Genomic DNA, 14,173 nt, shown 5'->3' with positions numbered 1-14,173 from the left:
ATTTTCAACTCAGTTCTCAGCTGTCGTAAACTTCAAGCCACAGTACGGATGGTACCACAACTAATGTTTTCACAAAAGCAATAAAATTGGATGAGCCGCTCACATACAAATACACAAAACGCATCTCAAAGCATCCCTTTTTTTCACTTTATCTTGTGTGATCTACTTTTGAGGCAAAATGCCTGAAAGCTCTATCATTTCATGAATAATGGCATTTAAAACTTTAACCAGTGAAATTGTTTCATTTATAGCAAAATTGTGATTTGTTTGTTCAAATACCATTCCAGCATTCAACACAAGGACACAATAAAGAACCTTCTAAGTTTATCACCCCAGGCTATAAATGCTGAGGAGTCTTGTCTTATCTTCATGGTATTTTCCACAGTGAAAGATTACCCCTCCTACCCACACTTCACTCTCATGTCCCCCTTCATGCTCTCTTACCTGTGACAGTGATCAGCATGGGAGCCACCAGCGGCCTGTTATTATCCAGTTTACGGCTTAGTCGGATCTCCCCGCTGGAGTGATTGAGCAGCAGCAGGTGTAGCTCGTTGCCCCTGTCAATTGTGTAGTACAACCGGTCTGAAACATCAGGATCGTTGGCGGGGACTCTGCCAATTACTCCATTGGGGAAACTGTTCGAACGGTTTGATACAAAGTTGTTGAAAATAATTTGGAAATCCTGCAAAGTGGGTTTATTGTCATTTTGGTCAACCAATTTGATCCGTACTGTAGCCCGGCTGACGAGAGGGGCCGAGGTGGCCTGGACTACAATGACGTATTCGTTGCGAGCCTCATAGTCAAGATCAATAAGTGATGTCAGCTCCCCTGAGAAGATGTCCATCTGGAAGATCTCAGGGATATTGCCCTCTACAATTTGGTACATAATTTGGGCATTTGAACCCTCGTCTGGGTCTGTGGCAGTGATCTGGGCGACCACAGAGCCCACTGCACTGTTTTCCCTCACCAAAACCTCAAAGTCATCAGCAGGGAAGACAGGGGCATTGTCATTAACGTCAAGAATCGTCACTTGGATGTGGACAGGCGATCGCTGAGGTGGTACGCCTCGATCAACTGCGTATGCTGTGAGTTCGTAAAATGGCACACTCTCACGATCTAACCGCCGAACGGTTCGGACTATACCAGATGTTGGCTCAATGGTAAAATCTCCATCTCCGTCCTCGCCGTTTTGAAAGGTGTACTGGACACGACCGTTCGCGTGTGCGTCCCGATCAGTGGCTGAGATTTGGAGGACACTGGTGAAGGGAGGTGCGTCTTCGCTCACAGTTCCCTGGTACCTGGGGCTGAGAAACTGGGGAGCATTGTCGTTCACATCATTGACATTCACCTCCACGTACGTAGTGTCTGATTTTTGTGGTATTCCATTGTCTTTGGCTGTTATGGCCAAAGTGTAGGTCATCTGATCCTCATAATCGAGCTCTGTCTGCAGCGTGATAGCCCCTGATGCAGGGTCAATACGAAACTGAGGGATATTGTCCTCCAGAAAGTATGTGATACGGGCATTTTCACCAACGTCATCATCTGTTGCACTGATGACAACCACAGTGCTCCCAGTTGGCCGGTCCTCATTTACACTGACAGAGTAGTGTGCACTCTGGAAAACAGGCCTGTGAGTGTTTGCATCAGTGATGTTGATGTGCACCTGACAGGTGTCATGGAGTGTGCGGTCTGAGGCAGTGACAGTTAAAACATAGCGCCGCTCTTGTTTGTAGTCCAGTGGGAGGGCTAAGGACAACAGGCCGGCACCCCCTGCTGTGCTGATAGCAAAGCGGTTCCTGGTATTGCCTCCTGTTATCTGATAAGTCACAGCACTGTTGACATCCCGATCCACAGCGGTGACAGTTACTACACTAGTTCCAACGACAGCGTCCTCATTTAGGCGGGCATAATATTCTTTTTGTATGAACTCTGGCCGGTTATCGTTCACATCCATAACTGTTATCGTAACACTCGCTGTGGCAGAAAGAGGCGGCATGCCATAATCCCGAGCCTCCACACCAAAGAAATAGTGTTCAACAGATTCTCTGTCAAGAATGGATTTGACGGTGACCCAGCCCGTAGCAGAATTGATGATGAACGGTGTGTCTGAACTTGTGCCCGTTAATCTGTATTCCAGACGTGCATTGTCACCAGCATCGGTATCAATTGCCTGTATGTGGAGGATAGAACTTCCGACGGGTGCACTCTCAAGTACAGAAGCTTGGAATGGTGTGGACACAAAGATGGGCGGGTTGTCGTTGACGTCAGTCACTTGCACACTAACAATGCCAGTGTTGTTGGAGAGTGGTGGGCGGCCGTTGTCCTGCGCACGGACACGAAGAGTGTACTCCCGTTCGGCCTCATAATCCAGCGGTGCCACGACCTGAATCTCCCCTGTAACGCTGTCAATGGAAAACTGGCCACGGCTGTTCCCGCTGATAATGTTATAGTGAACTGCAGCGTTACTGTCCTTGTCATGGTCTGTTGCACTCACTCGGAGGATTTCCGAGTGAGGTCTGACGTCCTCCTTCACCGCCACCACATAACGTTTCTCACTGAACTGTGGTACGTTGTCGTTTTCATCCAATACTGTGATGAAAACTTTAACTGTGGCTGAACGTGCACCCGGTTCTTTGCCCTGGTCACTCGCCTCCACTTGAAGCGTGTAGTGCTCGTTTATTTCTCGGTCAACAACTCCACGGGTTGTTATAAGCCCTGAACGTGGGTCTATCTCAAAAGCAGCTCTCCCAATCGTGGCAGTGTCGCCAACAAAACGGTAACGAATATTGGCATTGGATGGGGAATCTAAATCTGTCGCTCTTAGTTGAAGGATGGGGTACCCTTCCTCTACATTCTCCCTGATGGTCTCCCTGTACTCTGTCTGCTCAAAAATAGGAGAGTGATCATTGCGATCTGCAACAGTAATGGCAACCATTGTGGTGCCGGAGAGGCGAGGGGACCCATGATCAGTTCCCGTGATTCGAAAATAATGAAGATCCATGTGTTCTCGATCTAAAATCTGAGTAGAAGTGATCAGGCCAGTATCGGGGTGGATGTGGAAATAGTCAGATGACCGGCTATTCATCAGTGGAGCCATGCTATAGCTCACCCTGCCGGCATCCCCTGCATCAGGGTCTGTGGCAGTCATCACAATAACAGATGTCCCAGGTGGCTGGTTCTCAGCTACTTGTACTTGGTAGTTATACAGGGCGAAATGAGGATGTCTGTTGGCTGCCCGTCGAGAGCGAGGCCAAGGCATCAAAACCTTGCCCGCCTTTTCTTCCTGTGAGGTTTTATCATCTGCCTCTATTATCAGACTTTCCAGGCTCCTCTCTCCCCTTGAGCTGTGCTTCTCTTCGGCTTCCCCCTCTGGCTTCCTCTCACCTTCGTTGCTTTCATCAATCTGGCTCTCGCTCTTCCATCTTTTCATATCTGGATGTATGGTGGTGGCAGTGCTACTGCTCCTATCCTGACCCTTCCCTCTCTCTGCATCTCTCTTCTCAGCTTGGCCTGGCTTTGTTGTCCTCGAATTGCTCTGCCTCTCATCCTCCTCTTTTCCCCACGGTCCTCTCCCCCCTATTAACTTGCCCTCCCCCACCTGTAATTTTCCTCCCCTTGCAGAGCCCTCCAGCCAGTCCCTCTCGTCCTCCCTCCTCTTCTCTCCCTCAACCCCCATCTGTCCACTTTCTGATGGTCTGACATCATCTAACGACACTTGCTCACTGGACATCATTATTTCTGATACACCAAAACCACGCATTGCCTTTTCCTTTTCACCATTGTTGTTATTACTATTCGTATTGAACCCACTCCATAAAAACATGCCGTCATTTAGGGGAGCTGTCCTAAGTGCTGAATTACCCTTTTCCTCAATAAAGAGGGGCAAAATATAAGATTCATTTGATGGATTGGTCAGATTGGTTGGTGATGAGAAAGGTGGTTGCTCTGCTAATATATCATGATTTTTCAGAATAGGACTTAAATTGGCTGTATGAACAGGACATTTCTTTTGCATAGAAAATGCTGAAATAGCTGCCTCTGAAGTGGCTCCAACTTTTTCATGAGACAAATGGAAAAGTTCAGTGGGTTCAATTTCTGCATCATAGCCTTTTTGTGAGCTTTGATGCGTATTGTCACAAATAAAACACTGACTCGGCACCTCTTTGATGATGACTAGCATAAACTGGAGGATGGGATTACCCAAAATTATCCCTACACAGAGACTCTTAAACTCATCCAACAATCCACACCTTGTTCCTCGGCTCTTTAAATAGCCAAAGAAACCTCTAGAAGCCTCCCTCTTCTCTACACGGACCTCAGTGCTCAGTCTCCCGATTGAAGCTGCAGCTTTCTCCTCATTATGAGCCCTGCAGCAACACGTCACACTCGCAAAAGCCAAATCATTATCCGCATAATTAGATAAGTTAATGTGGTTGTTGCCAAGGCTCACCCCTCCTCCTGTTACGGTCCTCTTCTCACCCTTATCTCGGCACCTAAACGTTGCCGGTGCACTACATCTGTGCTCTTCCACCCCCTCCAACCAGTCTTTCCTCTCCCCCCAAACGCGCTCTGTCCAACAGCCTCCCTCAGCCCCCACTCGGATACTGCTTGGGTCGATAACCCCTTGCCTGCCCAAAAGAGAACAATTACCAGCTTTTCTCCAGAACATGCAACCGCCACCACTATCGTCATCATCAACATCGTCATCATCATCTGCCTGTCGGTGCTTATAACTTGAATTCGTGTAGACATTAAATCGAGGAAAATGTAAAACGTCACCCAATTTTGATGCTGGAATCCAAATTGAATTGTTGTTAAAACAATATTTTGATTCAAATGTGTTTTTAACAGCTTTTTTCTCCCACGTTGAATTGTATCCAAAGAGAGGCAGGAGGTCGGGTGATGTTTTGTGACGCGGTCCGAGTCTCGTCACCTCACGAGCACTCTTCCACACGCCTCCGCCGCACCTTCTCCCACTTCCGGGTACGTCGCGCAGGCCAAACGCTCGCACAAAGGCTCTTGCTGCGCCACGTTGAGTTAGGTGTGGCCGTGGCAGCGCGCACGCTCCGGTAGTCCTTTGTACTGTCCGTTTTTTACCACTCTGAACCGGCGTGTAGCTGAAAGACGGAACAACGCCCTTCTCCGCCCCGTATCCAGCGCGTGTCATATCAGGCAGCGGATGAGGAGGACGTAATATCGGGGGGTCGTCCCCGCTCCTCCAAAACGTCCTGGCTCCTTCCCTTGCCTTTTTTGGTGCCCTCGGGGCCCCAGCCGCTGCTCCTCGTTCTCCTGCCTTCGGCGGCGTCCCGCTGCCCCCCGGCAGCTCCCATTCTCGCTCACACCGCTCGCTGGATTTACTGGCATCCCGATGGCAGGGGGCCGAGCTGCCCAGTTCGGAAGGTCCCGCTGCATTGACCGTCCGCGGGGCGAGGGCGAACAAAGAGCCAAGGAGGAGAAGCAGGTGAAGACCCAGAGGCGAGAGCGGGGTGAAGCCCGGTAGCCGTGTAGCCATTTAGTCTATTCCTTTCACGGTCGCTCCCCTCCTTTTTCTCCGCTCCACCTATAGCGACTGGCTTCCCTTCCTTCCCGGTCACTTCTCTCTCCTCCACTCCACTTCCAGGAGCGCCGGCGCCGCCCGAACCCTTTCCCCAGGCTCCCCCGTCTCTTCCTCAGCCTGGAGAGTTGGCATCTACCCGCTGTGGAGCGTGATGCTGAGGCTGTGTGCGTCAGGAGCTGCGCGACGGTGGCGGCAGCAGCAGCAGCAGCAGCATCATCTCTCCACACCTTCACTCACATCCAACATGGCTCACACGCTCACTGGTTGCCTCACACACACACACACATCCGTGGCGTCAGTGCACGCCTCCAGCATCCACACATATTATCATACACACACGCACATATAATCAGACTCTCCTCCTCTTTCCCTTTCATTTGCCTCCCCTTATGACAAACATCTACCTCCTAAAACTCAACAGAACTGAGGAACGTGTAGCCATCTACGTTTAAACTTGTAACTATACCTGCACGATTTCCTCAAGATGGTATATGGTGAAATAGAAATGGACTGATTGTACAGTATTGCATAAAGCTAAAACCTCTTAAACTACTGAAATGCAAACAAAACTGTTTTAGCACAGTTATTTCTATAACACATAGAAAAACTGCTTTTCATTGAAAATTGTATTTTTTCACTGATTTGCAAAATAAAAGTTATAAAGACAGCAATAACCCCCACTTCCATCTCCTAATTTTTATTTCCCCTCATTTCCTCACATACTACAGTAAATCCCAAATCTCAATTTTAACTACTTAAGAACAGGATATATATTAAAATTGAAGTTAATGTAAACATTTCCTTTTTTTTTCAATAATAAAGATATAAGTAACATATTACACATTTTTTAAATCACAAGGAAATGAATAAGTAGCCTAACATAAATGAACAAATATAAATCCAACGTGCAAATTGACAGCTAAGATGTTCTGAACCTCCCCATCAGAGCAAATAAACTAAATATGATAAATAAGCCTCCTCAACTCTTTTGTTGCTCTTAAAGATTTGATCCATTTTATGTTACATTGCCCTTTTTTTGTCGCATCAATTCAACAAGCTTTTTTTTTGCTGTTCCAGAAAACATGCACGATCAGAGCTAACCATCCCTGCTGATCACATGTCAATATGTCAGCCAATTGAACAGATGAATGAGTCTAGGAGTCTTGCTTTGCTGCGTGCATTCGCACATTGACGTGACTCATCATTGTTAGACTCAGATAACTGCAGCAGCTGGGGAAACCTCCATGCCGTAAGTGGAATAAAATCAATAATAAATATTGGTGGAAACAGATTACACTACACATGCACTTTATTATGCTTGTTGTTAACACTTGTATATGTAAATCTGATGTTGGTAGATTGTTTTCTTCTTGGAGCTGAAATGCATGTGTGGCAGCTTAGCTTTTTTTTTTTTTTTTACATAGCATTTTGACAGTTGCTGTCATATTTTCGGAATCAAAGCACTGTGTACCGGAACAACATTCCGGCCCTGAATCTTATACCGGAACTGTGTTTTGGCCCTGAATCTTATACCGGAACTGCGTACCTGACTGTTCTGGCCCACTCTCACCCCTGGCTGACACCAAATCCAATTTAAATAGATTTGGTGTCTGTTTCTTTCAGTGGCAGTGAACGAAGTAAATTGGAAATGAAATTTAAATAATTTTAGTAGTAGTGGTAAAAGTGATAGTAATATTACAAACGTGAACAAATCCCGTTAAGCACCATAGTACCTACTGCAACTACTGTATATTAATGTACAAGGTGGGCCAAAAGTAGGGTTTGCACAGTTACTTGATTATCTGTTTTCATTTATCCACGATTTGCTAAAATAAATGCAATTTTTCTTTTTAATCAGGAAACCCACATTGCAAATTCAGTCGGGTGACGTAACCTCTGAGATATTAGGCTGACTCAAGAGTGATGTCATCGTCTGTTTTGTCACTGATGAGTAATATAAAGAATTTATTATACGTAAATATATGGCATAGATTTGATATGTAATTGGCAGCATTCATTACAGTCAAGGTTTAACGCTTGTGCAGGTGCAAATTTAATAGCAATTTGTGCATGGCTAAATGGGCAGATTCTGGTCTAGATTGTGTTGAAGAAGGAGAATTAAATCGCATTATGCAAATTACATAGACTGCATATTTTCTGCAGGAAATCGTTTACAACCTCACTCTCAATTGACTTTTTCCTATCCGGCTGCGTGGGCAGTTTTTTTTTTTTCTTTATGTGACTTGGGCGGGTCTGTGTGAGATTTCTTGATGTGCATGACGGGAGCAAAAACACAAGGAGTGTCTGCCACGAGAAGATAGACATTTACCGTATTTTTCGGACTATAAGTCGCAGTTTTTTTTTTTTCATAGTTTGGCTGGAGGTGCGACTTATACTCTGGAGCGACTTATGTGTGAAATTATTAACACATTATTGTATCATTTCATATGTTATTTTGGTGTTTTGGAGTGACACTGATGGTTTGATAAACTTGTTGGCATGTTCTTTATGCTATAGTTATCTGAATAACTCTTAATAGCTATGGCCACGTTAACATACTGGCCATGTTCGCATTTCGTTGTTCATGCATCATGTAACATTATCATATTGTACACTTATTCAGCATGTTGTTCTCTATTTTATTTTTATTTTAAATTGCCTTTCAACATGACATATCTGTTCTATGTGTTTGGATTTTATCCAGTAAATTTCCCCCAAAAATGCGACTTATACTCAGGTGCGACTTATATTTTTTTCCTCATCATTGTGCATTTTTGGGCTGGTGTGACTTATATTCTGAAAAATATGGTAATAATTTTTTTAAGGATTCAGCATCAAAAAGGTGTATTTCAACATTAAAATTAATATTAGGTCTTTAAAAGCTAGACACCCAAAAAAAATGTATGCTGAAAATCCCACTTTTTCAATTGCTGATTTTTTACGAAGTTGAAAAGATGTTGGATAAATGTTTAATGTGGTGACTGTAACTTGCAGTAGATATTACATTACATGAGTGATTAGCACGTCTGCCTCCGCGTTCTGAGGTTTTAGTTTTCTAATCATTGCTCCAGCCTTAGTGTGAGAGTTGGCATGTTCTCTTAATGTATGTGTGGGTTTTCTACAGGTACTTCCTCTTGTATCCCAAAAACATGCACAGTGCAGTGTACGGTGGTGCCATAAGATACCGTTTTTGTTACATGAATAATTAACTCAAAACACACAGTAAAACATTTTGTCTCTCAAATTGAATTGAGTAAAAAGCACTGTATGTTGTAGTTAATAAAAACTAAGTAGGAACATAAATAAATTGAATTTGAAGCAGTAAACAGTCGGTGCATTGTGATGTAATGCAGCATTCAATATATAGTGCTGCGTCTTCTGGAATGACCACCTTGGCCACCTGAAAGCAATACCGCAATACAGTCAGCAAGACAAATGATGTACTGTTTTCAATTTCTTACACTTTACCACACCTAAGTAAATTGAATTGAGAGGCTTTGCATCTCGAGTATATGCTCACGTGTCAAAAAGAGTTACATGAGAGTGGCACATTATTCAAAAATTTAAAACTCTTATGACACACTGTATAATTACAGCATAATGATAAACAGTATTTTTTTAGCATGAACGGGTCTATGACAAAGTCTGTCTAAATCGATCAATTATTATTTTTTGCTTTCTATTGAGGAGTAACCAATTTTTATGTATTGGAAAGATAAATGTTTACCAACAGTTAAGTGTGTTCTATCCAAAGGCGTAGGTTTGCATAGGGACGGTAAGGACATAAGACTACCAACATTTTAGGATTATCAAATTGTCCCTCCCCACCAACTTTTAAGCAACCTTATTTCCATTATATAATGAGTTCAGTTATATAGGTAATTTAGATTATCTTCTCATATGTTGTAAGGATAGAATTGACCCTACCATTGTTAAGTTAATTATTTTTATAATGTTCAGACTTACGGTACATTTTCCCCCTTTCACTTGCTGAATGTGCATGTCCATTTTTCTCCCTAAAACGCACATTTGATTGGCTGAAGATGACGAGACCCCCAAGAAACACACATGCTCACAAAACCACCAGAAATGCTCGTTAACATGCTGCCTCTTCCGTCCCGTTCAAAGAAGAGGGATTTTAGAAGTTTTTTTTTTCTGCCAGCAGCAGTGGTAGCCATTGTAGGTAATATAAAAAGATGTCAATGTTGTGGAGGTGGGGAACACACCATTAATTTAGCTAAAGTCCGACCTGCATCAAAGTTAGCAAGTTCACACAGTTTAATTTTATGCTAACCTGCAAATCTTGAGTAGGAAGCTGCTTAGAGACAAGGATCCTCCTGTATGTTTCTACTGTTAACGTTATTTAAACAGTGAAAAATGTCGTGAACTCTGCTGGAAACTATAAAAGCAGCAAAACGTGAGCAAGAAGCTGTTTAGAGAGAGCGGTCCCATTCCGTGTTTCACAGGAAAGTATTGACAGTCTAAATGCTGTTGCTACTCTTCTTGTAAATGGCCTGGTTTAAAAGGAAAGAAGGGTGAAGCATCTTGGGACTCCACTTTTGAAACCAAATACCTATTAGTGCATTTATTCATTAATTACTGTATAATGTATTGATTTATTTTCTACCTTATTTCTTTAAAAAGCAGCCTATGCAGGCATTTTTTTCAGATAATCATACATTAAGTGTAATTGAGGTAAAAAGTTTATTTAATCCCCATTTATTTTTTTCCATAATTGTTCAACCCACTGATGCACTTTGGAGATGAAAATAAGGGAGAAGAAGATGAACGAAACAACCAATGAAAGCAATATATTACTCTTGTGATGATGGACTATGTCGGTTTATATGTAGTTTTATGTATAGGTTAAGTAATACTGCCCCCCAGTTGCCCCCCCCCCCCCCCCAAAAAAAAACACAAAAAAAACAACCACTGCAAATTTCCTTTATATGAAACATGGAGAAATTCTCCCATTTCTAAAAAAATGACTGTCTCCCATGAAAATAACAATTTTAACATTTTTCATCTTTACGTAATAAACATATCAGCATATATATCCGCATATCAGCCCTGACCCCTGTTCACCCTATCTGTTTGGTCTTATTAATATCCCATCCCAAGCAAAAAGTGTACATGCATGTTATGCTGTTACAGCATCCCTACCAATGTTAAGACCAAACCTACGCCCTTTATTTGATGTTTAGGCCCACTCCTCTGCCTGCTTTTTTTCCTATGCCAGTGCTCATGGAAACTTGGAGCAAATCCACAATGACACGGTTCTCCCGAAAGCACATATTGCATTTCTAAAGACGATTTAAATGCACAAAAGATCATTTTTCCCCTAGCTCGGCCTCTGGATGCCTGTAGCCATTCCTCCAGCCTTTCCTTTTGCCAACAGGATTTGTTGTCATTTTCCCCAATGTGGATGCAACACCATTGCACGCCTTAGTCACACAGTGTGATTACAGCAAAATGTAGGTTACTTGGCACTGGCTGGTGCCCTTAATAGGATTTGGAATGACTGCGTGTCCGGGGAACACGTCGGAGGATGTCTAGTCAAGTTGGGTGACAAGGCGGCACGTGAAACACAGTGTGGCAGTGTTCTCTTGACACACAAATATATACGAATTAAAGCAGAGATGGAATGATTAATCGACTGATTGATCTTATTTTGAACATGCAGAACAAAAGAATTAAAAATCTACAATATAAAGATCATATACTGAAACAATGTGTACTGCTGGTTTGAAGAGTAAAGGAAAGAGTTACATTTTCAGAAGCTATGATATGCAGAGGAAGCAGTCGTTCCTTAACACTGCCACCCAAGGTGTGCAAGGTCAGAGGGCAAATTGTCCTCTTTTCCTCTGCCATCATTCAATGTCACGCATGAGGTCATTTCATCACGGCTGACTGTTGATGTGGTGCGACTGAACAGACCTCAATTTCACCATGTGCAATGAAGGTGTGTCTTCGTAGGTAACTTCCAACGATCTATTTTGGGTGCTGCTTGTGCATAATATGGTTCAGGGTGATCTAAACACATCCCAGCTGACACTACGTGAAATCCTGGTCATCACAGGGCACATACTGTAAAGAAAAATACTTCTTTAGTTTACCTTCACATCGGAGTAAGTTGGAGTACCCGTAGAAAACACACAATAGCATGAAAATTCACACAAGCACAGAGAGAACCTACAAATTTTACATGGTAAGAGCTGGGCCAGGATTTGAAAATCCATCTCAAAAGTGTAAAGCAGTCATGCTAACCAAAACATCACCAAAACTTGCATGAAAAATGGAAAATGAACACTCCTACTGTCTCGGGGTTTTTTTGTGTAGGTGATGAATTAGTCATTAAAGTTCCCCTAATTAGCGTCCTCATTAACTTTCAGACAAGCTCAGTGAGACTTATGCAAAGAGTTCAGTATAATTTCTATGTCAGCAGAACTTATTAAAAAAAAATCTGAAAAGGCTTTCTTTCATAGTGAAACAAAATTCTTATAGGCTGTGATGCTGTCCTAATTCTAAAACATGTTTTCCGTAGGCAATAACACAAAGGGAATTCATCTGTTCCAGAGTCAAACTGTCACCACCTTGTTCCATGTTTAAATGAGATCTGAGTGGTCATGCACGTGTTAAAGTGTGTGGGGGTAAATGTCTGCAAAATAAAACATGGAAAATGAACTACTAAAATTTGGAAATGCTTGCAATACATTGTACCTTGAGATACAAGTTAATATTATTCCTGGAACATGCTCGTATTTCAATATTCTTGTACTTTAATTAATTTATCCCCCTTTGAAATGAATAGTAAACTAATTCATTCATCCCAGCCAAACTCCCAAACACCACAATTTAATATCCCCAATGAGAAATTATGCTCAACAATCTTGTTCTCTATCATAACGTATAAAACCACATTAGTATTAACATTTGTTCTGCACATACAGTGGTATGAAAAAGTATCTGAACCTTTTGGAATTTCTCACATTTCTGCATAAAACCACCATCAAATGTGAGCTAATCTTTGTCAAAATCACACAGATGAAAAAACAGTGTCCGCTTTAACTAAAACCACCCAAACATTTATAGGTTTTCATATTTTGATAAGGATAGATGCAAACAATAACAAAAAGGGGGGGAATAAGTGGACCTTCATATTTAATATTTTTTGCCCCCCGGCAGCAATAAACTTCAACTAGACGCTTGCTGTAGCTGCAGATCAGTGTGGCACATCGATCAGGACTAATCTTGGCCCATTCTTCTCTACAAAACTGCTGTAGTTTATTCAGATTTCTGGGATGCCTGGCATGAATCGCTGTCTTTAGGTCATGCAACAGCATATAAATGGGGTTCAAATCTGGACTTTGACTTGGCCACTGCAGAACGTGTATTTTGTTCTTCTGAAACAATTCTGAAGTTGATTTACTTCTGTGTTTTGGATCATTGTCTTGATGCAGCATCCATCCTCTTTTTAGCTTCAACTGTCTGACAGACTACCTCAGATTTTCCTGCAAAACATCCTGATAAACTTTTAAATTCATTCTTCCATTAATGATTGCAAGTTGTCCAGGCCCTGAGGTAGCAAAACAGCCCAAAATTTTGTATGCTCCCTCCACCATGCTTTACGGTGGGGAGGAGGTGTTGATGTTGGTGAGCTCTTCATTTTTTCCTCCATACATGATGTTGTGTGTTAATCCCAAACAGTTCAACTTTTTTTCATCGGTCCACAAAATATTTTGCCAAAACTTCTGTGGAGTGTCCAAGTGCCTCTATGCAAACAGTAACAAGCAACAATGTTTTTTGTTTTTTTTTTTTTAGACAGCAGTGGCTTCGTCCGTGGAGTCCTCCCATGAACACCATTCTTGTCCACAGTTCTACGTATAGTTGATGTGTGCACAGAGATATTGGACTGTTCCGGTGATTTCTGTAAATCTTTAGCAGACACTCGAGGGTTCTTTTTTACCTCTCTGAGTATTCTGCGCTTAACTCTTGGCGTCATCCTTGGTGGATGGCCATTCCTTGGGAGAGAAGCAACAGTGCCAAACCATTTGTAGACAACTTCTCTGACTGTTGATTGACTAACATCCAGACTTTTGGAGATAGTTTTGTATCCTTTCCCAGCTTTAGACAAATCAACAATCCTTGATCGCAGGTCTTCAGACAGCTCTTTTGACCGTGCCATGATGCACATCAGACAATGCTTCTCGTCGAGACATTTCTTACCAGGTGTAACTTATAGTAACTCTTACAGTGGGCAGAGCAGCTTTAAACCACTCAACAGTGGTTGGGCACACACCTGACTTAAATTGTTTGGTAAAAATTGGTTTCAATTGCCGTTTTAGTCTCCTTCGGCAGAGGGTTCACTTACTCATTTTTCCCCCTTCTGTCATTGTTTGCATGCTATCCTCATTACAATATGAAAACTTATAAATGTTTGGGTGGTTTTAGTTAAAGCAGGCACTGTTTTTTCATTTGTGTGATTTTGGTAAAGATCAGATCACATATGATGGTGATTTCATTCAGAAATGTGAGAAATTCCAAAACCTTCAGATACTTTTTCATACCACTGTAACCTGAAAACTTTTCCTTCAGTGGTAGTTTGAAAACAAGCTA

General features: G+C 42.5%; 1 protein-coding gene across 3 annotated transcripts in view; it reads right to left on the bottom strand.

Annotated features, from left to right (window-relative positions):
- celsr3 (cadherin, EGF LAG seven-pass G-type receptor 3) overlaps positions 1-5,894 on the bottom strand; it is a 116,969-nt gene extending 111,075 nt beyond the window's left edge. For 2 of the 3 annotated variants that reach the window (XM_057829951.1, XM_057829950.1), the window contains exon 1: positions 445-4,321. In XM_057829951.1, the coding sequence (XP_057685934.1) occupies positions 445-4,180 (3,736 nt within the window). In that variant the 5' untranslated portion in view covers positions 4,181-4,321. Of the gene's footprint in view, positions 1-444 lie in introns of all 3 variants that reach the window. The other variant, XM_057829949.1, reaches the window with a different exon arrangement.
- Between the last annotated feature and the right edge of the window lie 8,279 nt (positions 5,895-14,173).

The sequence above is a fragment of the Corythoichthys intestinalis genome, chromosome 2 (genome assembly GCF_030265065.1).
Source record: "Corythoichthys intestinalis isolate RoL2023-P3 chromosome 2, ASM3026506v1, whole genome shotgun sequence".
In the NCBI taxonomy this organism is placed as follows: domain Eukaryota; kingdom Metazoa; phylum Chordata; class Actinopteri; order Syngnathiformes; family Syngnathidae; genus Corythoichthys; species Corythoichthys intestinalis.
The sequence above is the reverse complement of the archived record's forward strand: the minus strand, read 5'-3'. Positions and strand labels throughout refer to the sequence as shown.